Below are 25,271 nucleotides of genomic sequence, written 5' to 3'. Positions count from 1 at the left end.
ATAGAAAAAAAATTAAAAGATATAGAAAATATATCCTTTCCCAAGTCCATCCCTTCCCTTGACATTTCAGCAATAAATTTAGAACCGATAATCTTGACACAATCTTGCTCAAAACTAGAAAGTTAGAATTTTTTATGTTTTTAAATAATTTCGCATATTAACAATCCTTTTCCCAAGTATCTCATCCTTTCTTTTTTAAGACTAATTTATAAATAGCAGTAAAAAGAAAAAAAAAACTCATTCTAAGTAAACTAATAGAAATTTATAATTAAGACAGCAAATTTCCGCCTCTCAGTCCAGCCATCACAGTACCATAAAACAACCTCTACAACACCCATAGTACCATAACACAACCTCTACACCACCCACACAGTACCATAACACAACCTCTACACCACCCACAGTACCACACCACAACCTCTACACCAACCACACAGTACCATAACACAACCTCTACACCACCCACACAGTACCATAACATAACCTCTACACCACCCACAGTACCATAACACAAACTCTACACCACCCACACAGTACCATAACACAACCTCTACACCACCCACACAGTACCATAACACAACCACAACACAAACTACATAGTACCATAACACAACCTCTACATGAACCACACAGTACCACAACACCTCTACATCACCCACAGTACCATAACACAACCTCTACACCACCCACACAGTACCATAACACAACCTCTACACCACCCACACAGTACCATAACACAACCTCTATACCACCCACAGTACCACCACATAACCTCTACACCCCCCACACAGTACCATAACACAACCTCTACAACACCCACAGTACCATAACACAACCTCTACAACACACACACAGTACCATAACACATCCTCCACACCACCCACAGTACCATAACACAAACTCTATATCACCATCACAGTACCATAACACATCCTCTACACCACCCACAGTACCATAATATAACCTCAACACCACCCACAGTACCATAACACAACCTCTACACCATCAACAGTACCATAACACAACCTCTACACCACCCACACAGTACCATAACACAACCTCTACACCACCCACACAGTACCATAACACAACCTCTACACCATCAACAGTACCATAACACAACCTCTACACCACCCACACAGTACCATAACACAACCTCTACACCACACACACACAGTACCACAACTCAACCTCTACACCACACACACACAGTACCACAACTCAACCTCTACACCACGCACACAGTACCATAACACAACCTCTACACCACCCACACAGTACCATAACACAACCTCTACACCACCCACAATACCAAAACACAACCTCCACACAACCCACAGTACCACAACACAAACTCTACACCACCCACACAGTACCACAACTCAACCTCTACACCACACACACACAGTACCACAACACAACCTCTACACCACACACACAGTACCATAACACAACCTCTACACCACCCACAATACCAAAACACAACCTCCACACAACCCACAGTACCACAACACAAACTCTACACCACCCACACAGTACCACAACTCAACCTCTACACCACACACACACAGTACCACAACACAACCTCCACACAACCCACAGTACCACAACACAACCTCTACACCACCCACACAGTACCATAACACAACCACAACACAAACTACATAGTACCATAACACAACCTCTACACCAACCACACAGTAACATAACACATCCTCTACACCACCAACACAGTACCATAACACAACCTCTTCACCACCCACACAGTACCATAACACAACCACAACACAAACTACATAGTACCATAACACAACCTCTACACCAACCACACAGTAACATAACACATCCTCTACACCACCAACACAGTACCATAACACAACCTCTTCACCACCCACACAATACCATAACACAACATCTACACCACACACACAGTACCATAACACAACCTCTACACCACCCACAGTACCATAACACAACCTCCACACAACCCACAGTACCACAACACAACCTCTACACCACCAACAGTACCATAACACAAACTCTACTCCACCTAGTTTTGATTGTCATTGCTGTCATATCGTCTCTAGCGGCTACAATGTCTAATTGTTCCCATCCATGTGCACGGTAAAGCCATCAAACTACCGGTAATCAATTACGCGCCACGTTCGGATGCTTGGGTTTTTCCAGGATCGCTTCTGTGTTCTCGTAGAACCAGCGGCGTCGCCGGTGTCGAGAGGGTCCTGGTGGGGTAGAAAGAGGGCCCCCGGTGTTGTATTTAAATTATTTTTAACAGAACACGACTTCTATGGCAGAATTAAGTAAAATCTAACATATCAGCATATATAACAGGTGTAATATATTAGGCTTGTCGTGTTAAAATTAATGTAAAATTCAGTACGGGTGATCCTGGTACAAAGTAAATGCCTGGAGTATAGTATACCACAATGAAATCTTAACCCCCAACATGGTAGTATATTTCAGTTATTATTTTGAACAGAGAAAAACTCACTAATATTTAATGATTACTTTCAACCTAACTAAAAAAACTTATGAAGCCTCTTTTCTGTATACAGTAGGTATGAGAGCACCATTATAATATATTACAATACTTTACCCTTCCCTACGTTACCTAACCTTAACCCACCCCACCCCAACCCAACCTACAGAACACTAAACTATACTACACTACATAACATTGAAAACTTTTTTCATGGGTTATTTGTAAATATAGGATATTTGTACGTGCATAAAACAAACAATAAGAAAAAATAAAGAAAACGTAATTCCTGTCCTATAGTATTATGATTACATTGCCTGTCCTATAATGTTATGATTACATTGCCATTTACAATAATTCAGCCGGAGCGATTCCCACTGCGTTATGGCTAGTTTTAGTTTATGGATATTGTTAAGGTAAATGGGTGATACCTGATTGTTTAATATGTGCTTTATTGAGCTATTGTGTAAACAGTGGCTAGCATATTTTTTTGGGGGGGGGGGGGGCTTGGGGACTAACAAAGAAAATGAAACACATACCGTTTCATTTGTACCCGATCAATATCAACTATCTTTTTCGGTTAATGCCCAACACACGTGGGGCAAATGAAGCAGAGTTTATCTGTTTCAATGACCTCGGTATGTCAGGTGATAGGGTGGTCGATTGAAGGAAATCAAGTCACAGAAAAAAGTCACAGGAAAAAAGTCACACGAGAAAAAAGGCCCCAATGACCAGCCGCCGTAGTTTCCATCGAGTGAGTCAGGTACCCATCAGAGCTGGGTGGACTCAGATACCTATGCAATTTTAAGGGTCGGTTATGTTTCTCCTGTTTATTCAGTATCGACTTTTCTGTATCGCTGTTTGAATAAAGTTCTTAGGGCCAGGACAACGTCATTAATAGGGCAGCGATAGTAAAGTAAGTAACGCACCCCTTCCAAACCTGACGGTCTACGGGAGAAGTGAAGTATACTTATAGGGATAGTGTGGCCAATACTATGCCCAGCCGCCTTTACTTTCCCTAGCGTGAGTTAGGTACCCATCAGATGTGGTTGGTCTCGGGGACGATGTACTGACTTGAACCTGGATTCGAACTCGAGATTACGGGTTAGCAGTGTAGCTCTCTACCGCTAGGCCACTCCGTATTAGGGCAGCGATACCGTCAAAAAATTCAACTTGATATAGTTTCTACAGGGAAACGCACCAGTATCTATTCGTTAAAAGTGACGGTAAAACCTCCCGAACATGAGCACTCGTGTATTGGTAATATTCATGTTCGATTCTTATTCAATCGATCAGCTTCTGCAGCGCATCTGTTCCCGTGTTCCTTACTGCAGTCGATGAGATGCAGATAACAGTTTTAGTCAAACCACCTGTGGCTTGTTTAGGTGGCCTACTTTAGATAAGTGTGTATGTGTTGGTGGTCGTGTGGTGTTTATCTGTGTCAAGGGAACAGCGAGTGACCTGGATTTTGTGCATGTGTAGCGGCTGGCTGTAGTGTATGTATAGCACATGGATGGCATGGGCGGGCGACCCCCCCCCCCCCCCACCCCCCTTCTGTCTCCACTGTGACTAGGGTCGTGACTCGTGAAGGATGGTAAGGTGATCCCATATGCTTCAAAACATACAATTTGTGCATGTGTAGCGGCTCGCTGTAGTGTATGTATAACGCATGGATGGCATGGGTCGACCCCCCTCCCTCACCGTCCGTCTCCACTGTGACTAGGGTCGTGAAGGATGGTACGGTGATCCCATATGCTTCAAAACATTCAGTATGACGTTGTACTGATTAATGGTTACTTATATGATCTTGGACTGGTACACGCCAAGTCGACTCTTTACATTTTTTTTTTATTTCTTTAAATTTTAAAGTAATAAAAGATAGGTTAAGTTCCAGGGGAAAGGAAAAAAAAAGAGTAGCCCCCATTTGGTCTTGCCAGCAATAATAGCTGTACCGACAAAGCCTACCGAAGCTAATCCCAACTGACCACTGTCGTGGGCTCATGGTAAACAGGGGCGTACTTGCTTCATTACTGATTTGTTCTTCTAAACGTCTTGGCAGTGATCGAGTAACCTCAAAGATTGAATGTCTGGTATCCCTCATCAGAGTAAGGACTAGGGTTTAGTTTGAATTATTTTTTTTAGGACTGAATTACAGTTATAGATTAGTTTTAGAGTATATGTCTAGTTTGGCATAGTACATAGGGGTTGGGGGCGATATATAACATTAAGTATAACTATAACACAACTTGACCGTCACTGCATTATAAAAAAGTTTAGTTCCCCTTCGAACTTAACGGTCCATTGTACAAATGAAGTAGAGTATACATGTTTCTGTAACGTCAACATAGTTATGTAGGGATAGTAAGGTCAGCACTTTACCCAGCCGCCGTTACTTTATGATACTTTATCCTAATGTGAATCGGCGTGAACAAGAGCTTGATGGACTCAGAGCTCTTCTGTGAGCATTCATACACGCCGTTTCTACTACCGCGTCATGTCCAGACTAATTAGTTAGAGGTGTGAGACTTTTAAAATCATTTAAAAACAAAACAAACAAAAAAATTTCAATTTAAAACAACAGCTTTAAGTCTACCACAATATTTTTTTTTAACTAGCCCTTTACCTAATCACAGTGGCGTAGCCAGGAATTTGTCATGGGAGGGGTTCTGACATTTTTCCATATGTATACAATCCTATATATATAAATAAATATATATATATAGGCCTATATACATATATATATATATATATATATATATATATATATATATATATATATATATATATATATATATATATATATATATATATATATATATATATATATATATATATATGGGTCCATGGCATGGGAGGGGTTATAACACCCCCTAACCCCCCATTACCTACGCCACTGCCTAATCATAACCCTAACACTAACATTGTATTGAAAATAAATATGTATTTGCTAGCTGATCTCTTGAGGAATGGTGGCGGGGGGGGGGGGGAGGTGAGATGAAGGAGGGGTGAGTGGCTATAATCTTTTGACCGCTTGTTCCAGATGCACTCGCTCAGTCCGGTTAATGAGCCCCGCTTGGGCCGGCCACTCCTGGACACTCGTAGTCCCCGACACAGGGAGAATGCGCACATCTCCCTAATTAAAAGCCCTGGGCGGCGGTGATAACGGCATGTTAATGTGTAGCGGAGATAACGCCACGAGCGTCATGTGTGTCCAGCCTGTCTGACACACCGGGTTCTGACACATCCATGACACGTGACACGGCCCGCCTTATCCAGCCGAGGTCTTAATAGAGGTCTTGACCCCCCGGCCTTTCACCCCCCGCCCCCACTGCCCAACCGTACTAATCCAACAGGATGCCAGCCGTGGTCGCAACTTGTTGTTTAGTAGGAGGTCAACGGGTCAAGGCCAAGCACTAAGAGCTTGGCGAGACGGCGCGACGCACTAATGGGAACAAAAGTATTGAAATTTTTTTTCAGTCGTGGGGGAGGGGAAGGGGGGGGGGTTATGACAAGCCAGTCAAAGGTCACGGGGAGTCACCCGGTGTCATTCATGGTCACTGGAATACGTTAATTGTTTTCTAATTGTGTGGGCTACGTTAAGGTTGAACGGTGATACGTGATCTGTATGTCGAGGCTAGTTAACCGCGGTATAGCGGGCTCTATACCCCTTCAGTGGCGTTGGCAGTGGGGGTGTTAGAACTCCCCCATCCCGGGCTGTCCCGTGGTGCTAGAACCACAATAATGAAAGTATGTTGTATAACGTTAAGTTGTGGTGTCACTCGATGCAGTGATTGAATGTGTCGCCTCACCCAAATGTTTTGAAATTTCAATTTAATGTTACACCTCTCCCTTACTATTTAAAAAAAAATATTTTTTACTTGATAAAACATTGTGTTAATAGTAATTTTTTATAATTTCGGTTTGGTGTCACCCGGTATCACCAAGCGAGAACGTCGCCCCGTTGTATTGCTAATGTTACAGAAATATGTGGGTTGTTAGGTTTCGTGCTTAGTTGTCCATTTGGGGGTGTTGGGGGGGGGGGGGGGGGGAGTGGGCTTCTGTGGTCGCAGATAAAATGCTGTGTATTACTACTTAGGCTGACATAGCCATATTGAGTATCATGACATGGACTGTAGCGACACCCCCCCCCCCCCCCCTAACGCGGCTAACCATAATCTGCAACTCTGACATTAACCCTAACAATGATCCCCATATAATAAAACAAAAACTTTGGTACGAAACTGCATTGCCATATATAAGCATAAACATACATATATGTATACATACGTAGGGTGCAAGCATTTGGTATGGAACATTCATATTAATATTTTTGTTACGAAAACAATAGGCCTATATTTGTATACAGCGTAACATTCTAGCTTAATATCAATTTACACCCCATGACTACAGATTGAATAAATAAAATAAAAAAACAACAACACTTTTTTGTTTGCCTCGGTCTCAGGCCGAGAAATAATGAACGCAGTTTGCATGTAGACACCCATGCCTTTAACACTTAGACCTACTCAGAAAGAGCAGCCGTTTGTAGTCAGTTTTTAAAAAAACCAAACCAAAATAACCCATTCAACATAATTACTACAACTTCTTAAATACTGTGCTTTACGTTAGTAGACTTACAACCGGTACATCAAGCGTTAAAAAAAAAACCCATACACATATACACACACACACACACTTTAATCTGACACGGTTGAAACGTTTTACCCGCTTTGTCATCGCCCGAGGTCATTTGCTGTTACGTGTTTAGACTGCTAGCCGACTATGCTATTCTCGGTGAACCGACTAGGCTAGTCTATTCTGTGTGCCTCCACAACACACAAACAACCCCTGGCAGACGTCGAGACGTCATGGTGACGTCAGAGGCGAGACAGCCTTACTTTGATCCGCCGCCATAACAAAAATAGCTCACTCATCAATTAATTCTAACTTATTTGGATAAAGCTATGATTGTTAATTTTAATATAGTTAAAATCACAATTTTATTTTAATAATTTTATAATAATTAATACTTTTAAAACGAAATTTTAAACAGAGAACTATTTTGATAACGATTCTCTTATTGCGGAGGGAGGAAATTCAGAAGGGCATGTATGAAGTTGTTTATCTTTGGCGATTGTGGTTAACTTTTTAGCCAGTATTAACTCAAAATCATATTATTGTAGTGTGAACTTTTGGTCATAGTTAAATAATAATAATTGTTTTGTAGTCAATTCTTAACTTTTCATAATAGCTATGAATTAAGTTGTATAACTTATTTTCCAACGAGAACACTTGACATTTTAATCAGACTGGCGGAACAGCCAAATATTTTGCAGTCGTGCGAGGTCTGACAGTCGATTCAATAGTCTGCGAGCGAAGGGTAGGCTACGGCTAGTGGATCTCTGCACGTGAAATGGATTTTGCTCTGTGGTTTTCATTTCGGAGAGTATAAAGACTTGTGATTTAATGAATAGTTATTTATGTTTAATTTTGTAGTTTAAATGACTGTGATTCATGGAAGACTACAATTCTCATGTGAACCCCGATGTGAAGCGGGTTGTGCAAAGCTTCCAGTCGGCAGCTGTTCGTAGTTTAAGCGGTCCTAACGGGTTGCCGCCTCGAACTGTGGGCGTCATAGGCCATTCATCTAAGATGAGTTCTTCTGATGTAGAGGAATATCACAAAGCAGTCGCTTCAAATAAAAAAATTCCCGATGAAAAAAGTGAATTTGACAATCCCCTATACGCCCGTCCCCCTTTCCCGATACAACAAATGCCAGTGTTTACGCCGGTTGACACCTCTAAAAGCGAACATTCTGACACCATCTTAGAGGGCGAAACTATTGCCTGCTTCAGTGTTGGTGGGGAAAAACGATTGTGTTTACCTCAAATTTTAAACACTGTACTTCGAGATTTTACTTTACAGCAGATAAATGCTGTGTGCGACGACTTGCACATATTCTGTTCAAGATGCAACCAGATTCAGTTGGAAACTCTCAAAGTTCTGAATATTTTACCTGCTAGGGCCCCTAGTTGTGGATTAATTACCAAAACAGATGCTGAAAGACTTTGCAATGCTTTGCTTCACAGCAATCCTGAGCGTTCAATGGAGTCTTTTTCACGTAACAGCTTTAAAGTATACCATGAATGCTTTGGAAAATGTAAGGGCATGCTTAATCCAGACTTGTACACATCTCCAGAGTCAAACTGTATCCGCTGTTCTGAATGTTATGGTATGTTTAGTCCACCAAAATTTGTGTGCCATGCACACAAATCTCTGGAGAATCGTACCTGTCATTGGGGATTTGATTCTTCAAATTGGAGGTCTTATCTCTTGCTTGCCAAAGATCAGAATCTTCATGAAAATGGTGGTCTTCAAGATGCCATAGATGAAATCAAGTCACGATTTGATCCTTCGCACAAGTCAAAACGAAGACAGGTAACTTGTTTTAGAATCTAGAGTCTAGATCTAAATAAAAATATCACGTTTTGGGGAACTTAATCATTTAGTACTAGGATGATGATGGGTTAGGCCTCACTGTTAGGTTTTTCTTTAAAGATTGTAGAGTGTAGACTCAAGATTTTGCTAATTTACAGTATCAAATTGCATAGAACTGAACTTTATCAGGAAACAACTTTTGTATTTTCACATAGTCCTAAACATTTTTTCTTTACTTTTATGAATTGGTATTTTCATTAAAATCTGTAGATATATCTATCCGCAAATAAACAAGTTGGGAGCTAGGATAATGTAAAAAAATATTTGATCTAATGAACCATATGCTTGAATTATTATTACATAAATTGATAAATTTGTGTACATTCTTAACTTTGGATGTAATGGTAAAGAGACATTGAATTTGAAAGAAATTTTACAGTATTAAAATATCTTAATAGTTACAAGTCTTATATAGAAATTACAGTAAATAATTGATTAATCAATAGGCCTATTTAGGAAATAAAAATGTATTCCTTTTGTTATAAAAAAAAGCATTTAACTTCATTTGACATACACCCCCACTGAACAGCTTGCGCTGTAGCCTAGATTTTTCTTCAAGTTTATATTTATTGAATGTAATAACTGGTCAAACCTCCCACTGCAGTTTGTTCTAATCTTGTATAATGGTAAAAATATAGCAACCTAATCTAACTCAAAAAAATTCTTTTCACCATCTGACCTGCAGCATTTGTTCTTTTTTATTTACATCTCATAAAGTATGCTTTTTTAGCCAAATTAAAAAAAAAACTGCTACTCATTACCCCCTTTAATCAATTCACATAATTTATTTTACAATATCTTGTTTAGTCTACTTTGGGGGTAATCCATAAATGACTTCACGCTTTTTAATCAATTCACATAATTTATTTTACACTATCTTGTTTAGTCTACTTTGGGGGTCATCCATAAATGACGTCACGCTTTTTTTGGACGATTTTTACCTCCCCCCCTCCCCTCCGTCACACGTCGTCACAAAAAGCCAGACCCCCCTAAAATGACGTCACACCTCAGCCTACAACCCCCCTCAAAATTGCAGTTGAATTTTTTTCAAACAGCTATATTTTTCCAAAATCTTGTCTGAACACTGTCAAAATAGAGTATTTTAATCAATTGTTATTACAATTTATTAAAACAGGTTTCTAAAACGCAAAATAACGTCTAAAATTTGTTTTCCAACATTGCTTTTTTATAATGCAAAAGTGTGACGTCGCACCATCTGAAACCCCCCCCCCCCCCTCTCCCCCCTCATCACATACCGTCACAAAATTGCTGACCCCCCTCCCCCCTACGAGTGTGACGTCATTTATGGACGACCCCTTTTTACTAACTTTCTTTGTTCTTATTTTTACTTTTAACATAGCTTGTAAAATAGAACTGATGTTAAATCTTTAATTAAAACTAAATATCTGATTGATAAAACAAAAGCTAATAGATCATACAAATCTTCAATATTGAAATTGCATCCATTCATTTAACAATAACTGAAGTTTTTTATTTTTTTTAAATTTAAAATGTGTAATTGATATTAGCTGCACTTTTAGATCGAATGTAATCATTCTTGAATGAGTGAACATCATTTTTATCCTGAATTCAATAACAATGAATGAGTATGCCAAAATTATAGAATTTGAAATCTAGTGTATATTTTTTCATCTTCAAATTTATGTTTGAAATGAAAACGTAGTGCAATACATTTTTAGAATACAGTAGCTACATAAGGTCAACGTGCATTGGCCTATTTACATTTTCTTTCTTTTGCTACCCTTCTATGAGGTGACGTTCACTCTAACTTTGGTTTTCCCATATTTGGATTTTAATTTTTTCAAGTCAAGATATTTGTCCTTTTGCTTTAGTTAACTTCTAATACTTCAACGTTGTCTACATCATACATAACACACACACACACATACACAAATCGTTGCCTAGCTAGATAGTAAGAGTTAATATGTATATTCTTCCCCCCCCCCCCTTTCCCAACCATTCACTGAATCGATCTTGCTACACACGCTTTGTCTAGATAGGGCACGCAGTGCGGACATACACGCTGAGGTTACTGCAGTGGGAATGGTAAAAATAGCATAAGGGAGATGATGGAGTGGATGGTAGAAGGGGGGGGGGGGCATTTTATGCTTTTAACGGCACGCCGCTCCGCTAGTCTCCAGTCGTAATGCATGCAATGTCACAGAGTTCATTGTGAGGTCATCGAGGTCAATTCTTGACCCCGATCAGGTCACCACTAATTTTTTTTATTTTACGAATGTTAGTTTTAGGCACCGGCTCTGGTATTTGTTAGGTCCTTTTAACAGACCCAGACAAGAACTCGTACGTTTTTAGTGTTTGTTTAAAATAGAGATATTAAAAAAAGTCTTTATTTTATTTTTATTTTTTTTATCCATTGTCCTGTTCATACACAAGATGTCTGGTCCACGTGTGTTAACTTTTTAATGAGATTACTTTACCCAACATTTCTAACACATTACAATTACATCTCTATCAATGCTATTCCTATGGTTGGAAACACTTCAGCTTAGGCTGCTTAATTTTAAGGTTTATGATAGTTGATTATACCAATGTGAGGGGTTGGGACTATTAGTTTATGAATATGTAGGTGTGAGGAACTGACAAGCACATGACGTTTCTTTTAATAACTATACAAGTACAATCCTGTTAACTAACTATACTGACTGAATAACTCATTGAATCTCCCTACAGAGTCCTGAGAGATCAAGAGAGTCTGGCAACTCCAAGCGAATCAAAACCGAGGACAGTGACACCCCCACTGATACCTTGACCCACTCCCCCACCCAAGGAATACCATGGGAGATGATGAGCCTGAGAGGGTTGTCGTCCATGTACCAGTGGTCTCCTACTTTACTGTCCGCCATCAAAGAAGGGAAACTCTTGCCACCGCCAGCCATCATGAGAGAACAGTAAGTAGAGTTATAAAACTTACACATTGTCATTTACAACCTAGGACTAATGAAAATAATTAACGCTGACCACAACACACTTAAGACTTATTTTTAAAATTATGTAATGTTAATTTTAACTCTGTATAGCTCTTGTAATAGAACTGTTATTTAATTATTCGACCATTCATATTTAGGATAAGTTGGCTTAACTAGGTAAATTAAACCCATAGTGTTAATAGACATATTTACTTTAACCTTTGACACCCTGCCCTACTCCCCCAGCTTATCCTAGTTTCGTTATATAGGATACCAGTTAACACATAAGTAAAGCATATAGAACAGGTCTCTGTAAGATTTTGTTTGACCCCCTAGCCTACTAATACCATTGATACAATAGAGTTTTAAAAAACTAATTCTACAATTTAATAACCATAGTATAAACTAATACACTGATTTTGCTCCATAGCCTGGTAAGTGGAATATTACCATCTTATCTGCATACTGGACCACCTGTATTGCTGAATCCAGAGAGAGTTGTCCCCTATTCTGAATCTGAGCGGTGAGTCAAACAATTTTTCACATTTCTCTAGCTTTTGGGGTGTTTACAGCAAAGTAGTTAAAAAAACACCCACTTAAAGTGCACTAAAAAAACATAACATAAATGCATCAATTAACATCTATAAAAATTTACATGAAACTGATATATAAACAGCTATAAACTTAAAAGCTCTTAACTGTTTATTAATCGTATGCTTTGTTCTGCCCAACAATGAACTCCTCAATATATTCTGTTCCTATTGTAGACAGGTTTCAATACGGTATTAGAACTTGCATAAGCCTGAATGTAAATGAGCATCTATTTTTCTTTCTTCATCACAATTATTCAGTGTGCATCCTATTTCAGTTACTTAGCATTTTAAGCTATTCTTTATTTTATTATCAACTTTATTTAAAAATAACTTACATAGGCTTTTAGTAAAAGTAAAGTTCCCTTTTTGAACCTGACCGCCCATGGAGCAAGTGAAGTCGAGTTCACTGTTTCTCTGGCCTCAGTATATGAAGGTGTAGTGTGGTCAGTGCCATGCCCAGCCACCTCTACTTTCCTTAATGTGAGTTAGATACCCATCAAAGCTGGGTGACTCAAGAACGTTAACTGAATTAAAGCCAGATTCGAACTCGCCTTTACACAATTATATATGAAATCATTTACTTTTTTTTTGTAAGTTACTAAATCTAGTAGGCAGTTTAACTTTGTTGCATACTATTTAGGCTATGATTGCTTTTTCTTTTCAAAACCATATTTTATACTGTCAGTTCCCTTTTATAGAGATTATAAGACATAGTGTTATAACAACAACTTAATGAAGCAAAGGTACAGACAAATAGTTATTGTAAAGACAGAAAAGTATAGTTAGTTCTAAAGCCTCCACTGCAAAATATATTGAAGTCCACAATGTATTCTCAAATCCAAGTTGAGCCACATGAATGTGGCCAACACTTTTTTTTTTATAATCTGCCTTGTGCCGGCTGACATCTCATTGGTCTCACAGCAGCCATTATTGTTTCCTTGAAATTATTTTATGTGGTGAAGGGAAGGGTTGGAGGGAAAATCAATGAGGACATAGAAATGGGTTATTTCTTTACTCAAAATCTTCAAGAAAGGAAGCAAAAGCTAATGCTTCACTTATTTAGGCCAATTAACTTAAAATCTAGATGCTACATGTAAAGACAGGTAAATTATTTAATAATATAATTTATTTAATAGGGGCGTTTTCATCTGCTAGTCCTCTAGCATATGGATCAATAACCCTAACACCATAGCCCTAACACGCCAACCATCACACTTGAAATTATCGATGTGCATGACTACTAAAACTCGATGCCAAGCCCGGTATACCATAACGGAAAATACCAATTAAACAAGTAGGCCTATATAGTGGCATGGTTTTTTCTGTTTCCATCTCCACATTGATCTGATGTGTGCGTGTGTAATCCGGGCCTGCATCAGTGGGGGGAGAGCCAGAAACTCGTACGCTTGGCTTGAGTTCACTGCCTTGTGTCAGGATCAGTTTATGCGGTTGTACCGATTTCCCCCTGTATCCCCTCCCTGACCCCCTGACCCCGTACTATCAGCCACGGTACTATCTGAGTGTAAACCGTTGATGCAGACGTGTTAAGTACATCTCGTCGGACTGGGGGATTTTTAAGCCGACAACGGATTTTTAAGCAGGGTCGAATCAGATGCATTTACATAGGAATGGGATATTTTTTAAAATGGTCATTGGCCAATGATAGCCAACTACTTAAGTAGGAATATAAAATGTTTTCTTTTTAAAGCACAAGGCAATGTTTTAAGGTTAAAAATGTGCTTTATAATTTTTTTTTATAGCTGGGTTACTCTTTATGCACAAACAAGGAGAGTTAGTGTTCGGGAATGGTAAAACGTGCAGTTTGGGAATATTAAACATAGATCTAGATATTTTTATTTTTCGAAAATTCTCTTTTGTCAAAATGAGTGGTGTTATTTTTAACGAATAAATGGTACGCAATTTACAATATTTAACATTTAATTCTTAACCCTTGGTAAACCAGACTACACTTTTCATAACTGTCACAATACGACACGTCAAGTCGAGTTAATATGCCTCTATGGTCACGGCACATGAAAAGACACAACGGCCATTACAGCCGTACCCCCGGCTGCCTTACGCTGATGATGTGTGTAAAATGTCACAACATCTCTTCAACGTCCACACGCAATCCAACGTTTAAACCTGGCATACAACGAGCTTTCAGTGTCATTTCTTTTTTAATGCCGTGTCACTGTCGGGGGAACCTTGCTATAAATCATTTAGACTGGTGCTGGATATGTGAGATAATAACCTTGTGGGTTTTTTTTTTTTTTAAACTTCACGGGCTACCATTACCACGTTTAAAAAAAACACCCAAAGCATTTGTGTGCATCATTCAATGTAGGGCCACTCCTTGATGCTGGCTAATCCACACTTCCCGGCACTGGCTAACGTTGTCCCACATCTCGACTGCAGTGTGTTTGAGCTGTACGGGAGACTGAGCTTATAAACTTTTTTTTTTTAATATTTAGACGGTGGTGAGGATGAAATGTGGATTTCTTCATATTACATTTAATAAAGCTTGAGAAAAAATACGGGGACCTAAGATCTTAATAGCTATTTAAAACTACAGTGGCACGTTGTAGCGTATACCCTCTGAAATTTTATAGCTAGAAAGAATGGCTGAACTTTTCTAACTAGAAATAGTTCAGTTAATATGCCTAATTTTAAAGACACCCCCACTCCACCCCTAAGAAAAAAAACCTTGTAAAACGTTAATATTTCTTGTGCTACTTGCACATGTCCACTCAGCCATGGGCTTACATTGAATGTGTTCAGCTGATTGGTTGTACTGTTGTGTTGCCTTCATTCATTGTCCATTTCATCGTGTAAAAAAAAAGTGCTTACGTAGCGTTCTCCGATAATCATAAAACTTGTCTGTTAAGTGTGTCGCTGCCTTTAACTAACGTAAACAATAGCCTGCCTGGGAGGTCAGGTGCAGCAAACAATCTGTAATACCACGTGCTTACACAATGAATCAGGCGGATAAAGCCCGCACGCTACATTCAGTACTTTGACCTTGGCTCGGCCCTGCACGGCCTGAAACCCCACCATCTATCGCTCTCTTGTCCTCTAATACGTCTTCTTTATCTTTGGGCCAGTATTTTCCAATTCTCAGACAAGCGATCTTTATAGAAACAGGAAAATTTGCCCGCGTACCTACGGTTACCATGTCTCTGTATTTGCTCAACATGTGGATGTAGGCCTAGAGCGTTTATCAATGTCCTTTCTGTTCTCTCTTATCAAGTACAAGAAAGAGAGATTAGACAGCTTGTTCAATTTTTGTTCCTTTGTATTTAAAACTAAGCACGGTGGGAATGCTTGTTGTGATTGTCTTTTCACGTGAAATCGTTGTTTTTAATAAGCTCGAGGAAAGACTTGTTGACTTAAAAAAGATGTATGTTTAGGCATACTTTTACACTACTTTTAGTTAGTGTTAAGTTTAAAACTGAAATAACAATAACACATTATTTAAGATCTAAAAAAAATGTTCTAAAGAAATAACCCCTTAATAAGATAAAATTTGGAATACATAGTGAAATAATCTAGACATACAACTAGCTGCCTCAATGTTAAAACGAATGGCCTTGCTCAAGAACCTTAAAGTCTTAAGTTAGAAGTTTGGAAGAGGTTATGTGATAACTCAATCTGGACACTGACAGCCAGGGAGGTTTTTTTATGTAGCGCATGAGAAACATGAGCCTACACTTCCGCCCATAATGATTGTAATTCTCTAAACCCTCCCTTGCCTTGGCTGGGATAAAGCTAGGCTAAACATTATGCACATCCCTTCTGTGCTGTGCCCCCCATCCCCTCCACATCAGCAGGCAGGCTGCACTTCTACCAGACATCGTTTACCTGAGTCCTTACAAATTCTATAAGCTCCATATGGTGCTATAAATAGAACTTCTGCTAGCTAGGGGGTGGGGGAGGTATTCAGCCTCACCATGTATTTTATTTTTCTTAAAATTTTTAAACACATTTATCACAAGTTGTTCAGCGTTACTTTTTGTTTAGCTGCTAGAATTAAAGTTTGAATTGGTTGAGCAATAGTTGAACAAAGAGAAGGCTAAGGCTGAATATAGACATCACTTTTCAACAGAATAAGCTATAGCTAAAACAATCTTGAAATATTTTTTCTTCTTCTCTGATGGATGTTCTCCAGACTGTAATTTTACCCTGTAACTGCCTTGCTGTTTTTACCCTCCCCACCTCCCATCTCCAATTAGATTCAAACCACATCCTGGAATTCCAATAGGATGTTTGCACCCTGTCTATGTATGTGTCTTACTTCCATGGTCACCTTGCATTCATCACTACACAAAACAACCAACATTGCAACATTTTAAAGAATTGCTATTTTTTTGTGCTATTTAAATGGTTTTGATGCAATATGAGAAATTAAATTTAAATTGTGTTATTGTAGTAACATGAAGATTTTTTTTTCATCTAGATATGAGCGTCATTACACCCCCAATGTTTCATTGGCCCCTTCGTCTGGTCAGAAATCTTCAGCTGAGGACGAAGATGAAGTTGAAGAGAAGCCAGTCATATCTGATCAGACAAACACAGACAGACAGCACATTTCACAAGGTAAAGCACCACCACTGGCTTCAAAATATGAGATGAACCAAAGCTCAATGGAGTATGACATACCTACAGACACAGATGATTCAAACATGGCCTCTCCTACTGAAAGTAAGCAGTTTATATTTACTAAACATTAAAGATAATTTGTTTTAATAAGAACTGTTCCTTCTTAAGAACAAGGATGTGTATGCTAAACACATTTTGTTTGATGATGCTTTGAAATGACATACATCTAGTATGAATTTTACTGCAAAACTGCCAAAAGGGCTTACAACTATTGTGTTGCTGCACAATTTAGAGGGGTCGGCGTGGTCGAGTCGGTAAAGCTCATGGCTGCTAAACCGAAAAGTCTCGAGTTCGAACCCTCGGGCAGATGAGGCTCGTTAGCTGGGGACAGCCACTCTTCTAGGAGAGACAACTCCAAAATTAAACAACTGCTGCCTTGTAGTTTGTTCTTGGTCGGGCAAAGGCTATGGAAGCAAATCCAAAAAGAAAAGCAGGCTGAAATCGGAGTCAATGGCCTCAATGGCGCATAACCAGTTGACACGTAACGCTTAATTGTGTTGGAGGCGTGGTCGAGTCGGCAAAAAGCTCATGGTTGATAAATTCGAACAAAGTCTCGAGTTCAAACCCACTGGCAGATAAATCTCGATCCCCTTCAACACTAATAATTAAGAACGAAGAAGAAGAAGAAGAAGAGGGAACATTATTTATAATTATGATCATACGTTTATAGTATTTGTTTAAAAATGTCTTAAATATGTTTGCCTGATTATTGTTCAACAGGTCTCTGAAAATATTTGAAAGGTTTTTTTAATATATGTGATTGACAAAAAATTATGTACATTTATTACAATGCATACATGATTTTTATTTCCAGGTTGTAAAGATGTTACACTTTCTGACTTACCAGAGTTTGAGAGCACATTGGAAAAAGAAATGGAAATGGTGCGTTCGGCATTGAATGCTAAAGTAGAGCCCACTTCAGAGTCACATGCCAGATTTATGCAAGACTTTTCTAAGCTCAGAGCCAAGACAGAAGAGAATATTCAGTATTTGTTGAGGATTATAACTCTCACAAAAAGGGTGATTTACAAGTTTTGTACTAAAAAAAAAATTGTTTAAATTTTCAGATAAGATATGATCTATAATGCACATAAGTCGAGCTTATTTATTTCTATGACTTTCTTATATAAAGTTATTGTGTGGTCAAAACATCTAGCTGCCTTTAACTTTCCGGACTCAAATCAAGTACTCTAGAATTAGATGGCCTCAGGGATATTTTACTCCTTAATCAAGTATTTGAACTCTGACCGATTAGGTTAGCAGTCAATTACTCCAGCAATTGACCACACCTTTTTCAGGAAAATCTCAAGTTATCAAAAATAAAGTACCCTTATGGTTAAAAGGTAGATGGAGTAAACCATTTTAAAGTCTGAAATTTGTTAAAACTGAAAATAAGTACATGTTTTTTTATGTACATAACTTGTTTATTTCAGGAGTTGGAGATGAGCCGTATGCAAAACTCAGAACTTGAAGAAGTGATTAACAAGTCTGCTAGAGACCTCCGGAATGCTGTTATAGATAAGGATTACGCTTTGGAGCAGGCTAGAGCTCAGAAAGAATTGAGTAAAAAGGTACATATTATTTTAATTCCTATTTGTAAAGGAGAATAATACTATAGTAAGTAAAGTGAAGTTCCCCTTCCAAACCTGATGGTCTATGGGGCAAGTGAAGTATGATTCATCTGTTTCTGTAACCTCTGCATATAAAGGGATAGTGTGGTCATCACTATGCCCAGCCTCCTTTTCCTAACATGAGATAGGTACCCATCAGAGCTGGATAGACTCAGGGACGGTCTATTGACTTAAACCCTGATTTGAACTTGAGACTTACGCTAGGCCGCTCCATCCCTTTAATAATATCGTTATTTAATTTGAAAAAAAAATCAGTAGCAGTTATTATTAATTTATTATTTTATGTTTGTTTTTTAAAGGTTAAAATGTTTTATTAATTTTAGAAAATGCTTTTTTGTTTTGCTGAGACTCAGCTTTAGTTGTTCTTTATGTGTTGTAAAAATACTTCATTTTTATTCTTTCTAATAACAGTTGGATCAGGATTTAAAGGATAGACTGCATAATATGGAAGCTCTATACAGAGAGGTGTTAAATGAAAACAATTCTCTCAAGCGTCAGTTGGAATTTGTGGTCAAGCAGTCATCTCACGGCAAGTTTAATTCAAGCGGTGATAAAAACTCTAGGTTAAGGATAGCATTAGACCCATCGCTTCCTCAAGATTTAGCCAATAAGCAGCATACTCTGGAAATCAAAAGAGAAAAAGACATCACAGTGGATTAAGAATGCAGACATGTTCATTCACCGAAGCCTGGATTAATACAAAACTGGACTGAGGTGTATTCACAATGACGTTTTTCTATGAGAATGAAAAAAATGGATATACAAAAGAAAACTGTTATGTGTCACTTCCACTGAAGAAATCAAGAGGTATATAACATACCAGTTTTATCTCTTTAGTCTAAAAGACAATGTGTGTTGGACTGGTAATAATTTTTTTTTAAATGTGTTCTATTACAAAGTCAGTGTTTGACGAAGACACCTTTGTGAAAGTTAGGTGACAAAAGAGAAATGGCTGTGGGATTTTTTTTTTTTACTGAGATTTTAAAAAAAAATGAAAATATTTTGTTTAGTGTTGTTCAGCTACTAAAGAAAAATGTCTTGGTGTTTGTGCTCTTAAATATACAAATATGTTACTATTGTGATTGGTTCTGTTTAAAAAAGACAGAAATATTTTTTTCATGTTTTTGTTTTGCATGCATATGAAAACTATTTAATTTTTCCCCCCATAATTTAGAGAATTTAATAATGTTACCATCTTCATTATGCCGCTAAATACAAACATCATCAACTTAACATTGCACGTTGTCTCCCCATTCAAGCATTATAGAACTTTGGACCTCTAGTGGTAAATGGCAATTTGTGAATAATTTTGTAAATAAATTGTTCTGTGGTACAGCTTTAGTGTATCAGTAAGTTCCAGATTAAATTTGAAAGGCAAGTATTAGGATTGGTATATGTTGCTAGGTAATTTAAACTGGTATATTAAGATTAGGTATACTTATTTCTTAACAGCAGGTCTGTTTATGAATTAGAGATAGAATAGCTGATATGGTATGCAATATGAGCTTTTGCTTTCAGTGGAGTAAAGAATTGAATGCCAGATCAGTAGAAAGATAAAAAAATTTAGACTTGCTACTAGTTTCTGCTACCACCTGAAGTTACAATTTTTGCTTAAAGGGAGGTACATTTTTAAATTTATTGATACACACTTCCATGTTTTTTTTTTCTTCATTGTTGCTGAGTGCTGCATTAGCTAGCATTATAATAGGGCTTTTATTACCAGAATACCTCATAGTTCAGAATTAATTGTGACAATTGCTCACAGAGCAAGTTTTGAAAATTTCCTTGTCTTCATCTATATTTTTTTTTTCCAGTCTTGCAAATTGGATTGTTGTTGGTTTAAGAAGTTTATTGATATTTGAATGCTTGTAATTCTGACCTCAAGTACAATGTGCATAATACCTAATTTCAGTTGAAGTAAACCTGTGTTGTGTTGACATTGAGAACTTTTTTCTGTACACAGTTTTTAAAAAGTAAAAAAAAAAACAAGTATTGCCCTTTATAAATTAAAATGCAACTAAAACAATTTAAAAATATTCAATGTTGCTATGTACATTTATAATCTTAAGGATGAAGGAGCTATCATCAAGATGGTCAAACATAGCAGTTTTATATATTTTATTTATTTATGAAATTATATATAAAGCTGCTATTTCTCTATGAATGTGCCAAAAGTTGCCCCTTGTATCCGGTGATTATGTCAGCTTGGCTGCCCACAATTCCACATGCAGTGGTGGCTGTGTCAGGATGTATCATTTATTAGGGAAAAATATAATCTTAACTCTTGTTGAGCCTCTGAACTATGTTTTACGTAAGGCAGTTAAATAAGCCGATCGTTGATATTCATGTGCCATAGTCAATGTATTTTGTTTTTATTCTTTTAAATTCCTTAATATATTATTTTATTTTATAAGCCTTTGTTAAACTAATAAATCTTACCTATGCCTGCCATGTTTTAGTTTTAAAAAATTGTCAGAAACTTGATAGAAGTTCTGTTTCACATTAAGGCCAAGGCTATCCTACTCTTTTTAAATGTCTATATAGATGTGAATAGCTAAATACAGTACTCAGAAGTTTGAATCTCAATTTTTTCAACATAGGAAAGAAAAAAAAAAACTAAGGAAATTAAATTTTAAAAAAAATGCAGACTATTTATTGTAAAGCCTACAAAAACAAATAACTTTCCTATGTGATTTCATCCCAACTGTATCAAAGATTCTTTTATCTATTTTCTTTTATTCTCAAGCTGTTGTGCACAAAATTGGAATTTCATTTTTTCAGTTAGCCAAACAAATTTCTAAGATGTCAAATATCTGTATTTAAGTGCACTATTGTTTTTATTCCATGACTTTTCTATATCTTATATTCCATTATCTCTATGATTAATCTTGCTCCTATAGGCTTTAGGATGTGTATAGTGTGTAAATAGTATGAAAGCTGAGCCATACACCAAAATGCACTCGTGTAGTGTGTGTTTGGTTTACTTTCTCTGGTGTAAAACACTATCTTCTTCAAGCACAACAGCATTTATCATCTTCTTTATCTAAGACCACACTCAAATGTTTCCATATCATTTTTTTTTGTTAAATTATTGTTTGCAATTTAAATAGCTTTACAGATTATGGGAATTATGTCAATGTTTGCTTCATTTTTCCAGGTCTGGATTTGTTAAGCAGAGTTAACTGAAGTTAACAATTCTTTTGCATTTAATATGTATGTTAAGAGCTAAAAATTGATTGCATGTAGCTTGTGTTTATATTTAGCTGAGCTGGTCTTCATCATTTCAAATGTCGGAATTTGGTGTTGTGCTATAGCATATTAATGTATCATTTTTTAAAATCTTCCATTTATGAACATAGAAAGTTTGTCCACTGGAGCCAGTCAAATTATCAAGCGAGCTGTATGTACATAATGTCATGATTTTATTAGCAGTCAACTTGCAGCCTTGAAGATGAGTACAGTTGTCATAGGTTAACTTAATTGAATATTTTTCATTTTAAAACTATTTGCTTCATATAAAGATGATACATTTCATATTTTAATTTTAAATTGATTTGAAAATGACTGATAAGTGTTCAGTATTGATCATTATATGTACTTATTTTGAATGTTTTATACAAAAGATTTCTCTAATGTAGTGTCTGTCCATCTTAAAAGTTCACATTGTTTTAAAGCTCACACTATTCTATTAATCAGCCTCAATTTCATTTGTTACATTTTTTATTACACCAGGATACGTGTCATTTGTTCAAATGGGCTTACATTCATTCTTAGAAGCTGTACATTTCTTGTAAATTTGTTTTCATTGGCCAGTATGTAAAAATTGAAAATGTATCATCACTTTTACATTTTAAAAAAAAATGGCATTGGATTGCTTCTGTTTCTTCCAGTACATTATTTCATCTGTCTACAAAATTGCCACATCATTTTATTTCATGGGTCAGTTAAATTGTTGGGACTTGGTCCTGCAATATTCATTTTACAGATGTCTTTGTGAGAAAGTCAATTACAAATTACCTAAAAATGGCTGCTTTTTATGTTTTGAAAAAGAATATATTTTGCATGAACAAATTGCTTTGAGATGTGTATATTGCTTATTTTTCCACATTTGTGTCAAACTATACCATTTTCAATGCATAGCACAATAAGGAAATGGATACTCTATGTAGGTTGTTTTTGTCCTCACAAGTTGTTTTTTTTTAAAAAGAACTCGTGAAGTATGAAGTAATTTTATAATGATAAAATTAGCTCCATACAAAAATGGTTCTGTTAGTTTTACAATTTTCTTATGACTGGTTCTGTGAATGCAGTTTCTTAAAAAAGTAACATACATTATAAATGCCACAAAACATTCTTTGTTACATGTTTTGTAAGATGTAAGTAATAAATTAAAAAAAAAACACAGCAACATTTTTGAAACTTAAAAAAAAAAATTTGCCATTGGTGGTTGTAAGTAAAATGTGATTTTTAAAACAAAAAGTTTTATATTACTAATTAATGTCCTGTAAATATAAAATTTTATGTAAATTATGATAGATATTTTTCTTAATAAATATTTTTTCCCATTGTGTTTTCTGAAAAAAGAAAATGATTTTAATAATCTGAGTTTTAAATGGGAATTTCGAATTAATTCACCTGGATGTTCAAATGTTTTATTTATTGATAATTTATTTTGCTTAGTTAACTAAATTCAGTCTGAAACAGGCGCAAAAAGATTATTTTATTTTAACATTATTGTGGAGCTTTATCATTGTTGCAACACTCAATTCTGATGCCTTTGATTTTTTTTTGATACAGAAAAGAAGTAATCACAAATTCCCTATCATTAAAATAGGTCTCTACATATACTTTATATTTTTAGATGCCTCCTGTGATAAGAAAAATGACTTAAAGTTTTATTAGTTTCCTTTTCATGTGTATAAGATGATACATGTTGGCATGAAAAATTCCAGAGAACTAAACAAAATTTGTAGAAGGGAGTGAAAATGTTGACTATTTTTTTTAAAATTGTATCGTGGTTGTGTATAGCTTAACTGTTTACTATGTGACATATTTTACTATGTTTCCGAGCATTATTTTATTCATCATACCATTTTAGCTAGTCTTTAATTTTTCAAAGCATGAAGGAAGTCTTAAACAGCAAAAAATGTGTTTCAAAACATAAATGATCAATACTTTTTTTTTTCCAATTTCATTATTTATAATATTCATGGTTTAAAAGTATATTGGTAAATTTTTACACCCAGAAAGTTTTCAAAAGAAAGCGTAACTTTTCTTATTATAAGAACAGTGGATATTGTTAGAGTATCATTAAGAGAATGTCAATGGGTCAGTGTGACGATGTCACCTGAGGTTAAGTGTCATGTTATATAGAGATGTTTTATTCTATTAAAACTGCATCTGTATTATTTTACAGCTCTTTGTCAACAAGAGCAGTCAGTGTTGTGCAGCAATTGTGTTTCACTTCCTCATGATGATTTTTCTTTTCATCAAGTCTTGTAACATAAAAAAAAAACTTATGCATGGTGGCATTGTTTGAAGATTTATACTGTATTGTTACATAAGGCAAGACATGAAGAATTATTAAGAAATCCCAGCGTTTTGTCTCTCATTATAGCAGATGTCTTAATTGGTTACTATATTCCACACATATAGGAGGTACTACACAAATCATTTACTACTGTAGAATGAATTAAAAGGTTTTTAGTTCTATTTTGATGTAAAAAAAAGTCTGTGATAAATCTGGTCAAAAACATCTTAGGTGGTAAACATTGTGTACATGATACAACCAGAATTGACAAGTCATTTGCCTTTTTTCCCCAGTCATCTTCTGTTTTAGAAAACATCTTTAAAATAAAATATGGTGTATTGATAATTAAAGTTAAATTTATTTTTAAAATTACAATTTGATTTTTTAAGATTATAGATTTAAAAGATCAAGATATTTCTTTGTTTTTACAATGCTGATAGACTTTTAAAGGCTTTCCACACCACTCCACTAAGTAATGAACTATTTCATCAGATGTTCAAAGGCTTGACAAAACTGGTTGTCCATTGCTTAGTATTTGCTTGAGTATAATTTCCTGTGATCTGATGGTCGTTTTGTTTACAGGTTGCAGTCATCTTCAATATTTATTTACATTTGTATAAAATATCTCCTATCCCTATTAAGAAAATTCTAATAGTTAAAAAGAAGCTATTGATAGTTAGAATTGGTCTCCGCAGTCCATCAACATAGATATCCGGGAATGGACTTTAGAAAAAAGAAAGCATGTATGATTATACGTGTTTAGTCTATATTTTAAGTCTTTTTTTTTTTTAATATTCTGTTGTTGCATCTTTGTTAATTAAATATTCATTATGCATAGATTTTACATGTTTGTTATTTATTTATTTATTTAAATGTTTTGTTTATTCAATAACTTCATAAAAACAAAAACCCAAA

At 36.3% G+C, this 25,271-nt stretch overlaps 1 protein-coding gene across 1 annotated transcript; it reads left to right on the top strand.

The window, feature by feature from the left end:
- The first annotated feature begins 7,410 nt into the window (after positions 1-7,410).
- LOC131940229 (ski oncogene) lies at positions 7,411-25,195 on the top strand. The gene is made up of 7 exons (XM_059298856.1): positions 7,411-8,935; positions 11,708-11,925; positions 12,374-12,466; positions 16,993-17,237; positions 18,010-18,215; positions 18,629-18,766; positions 19,238-25,195. Exons 1-7 carry the CDS (start codon positions 8,012-8,014, stop codon positions 19,484-19,486), a joined length of 2,073 nt encoding a protein of 690 aa, XP_059154839.1. The 5' UTR covers positions 7,411-8,011; the 3' UTR covers positions 19,487-25,195.
- Positions 25,196-25,271: the final 76 nt, after the last annotated feature.

The sequence above is a fragment of the Physella acuta genome, unplaced genomic scaffold (assembly GCF_028476545.2).
Source record: "Physella acuta isolate Inbredline_101_S28 unplaced genomic scaffold, ASM2847654v3 ptg000312l, whole genome shotgun sequence".
In the NCBI taxonomy this organism is placed as follows: Eukaryota; Metazoa; Mollusca; class Gastropoda; family Physidae; genus Physella; species Physella acuta.
Note: the sequence above shows the minus strand (reverse complement) of the source record. Positions and strands in the feature narration are given on the sequence as shown.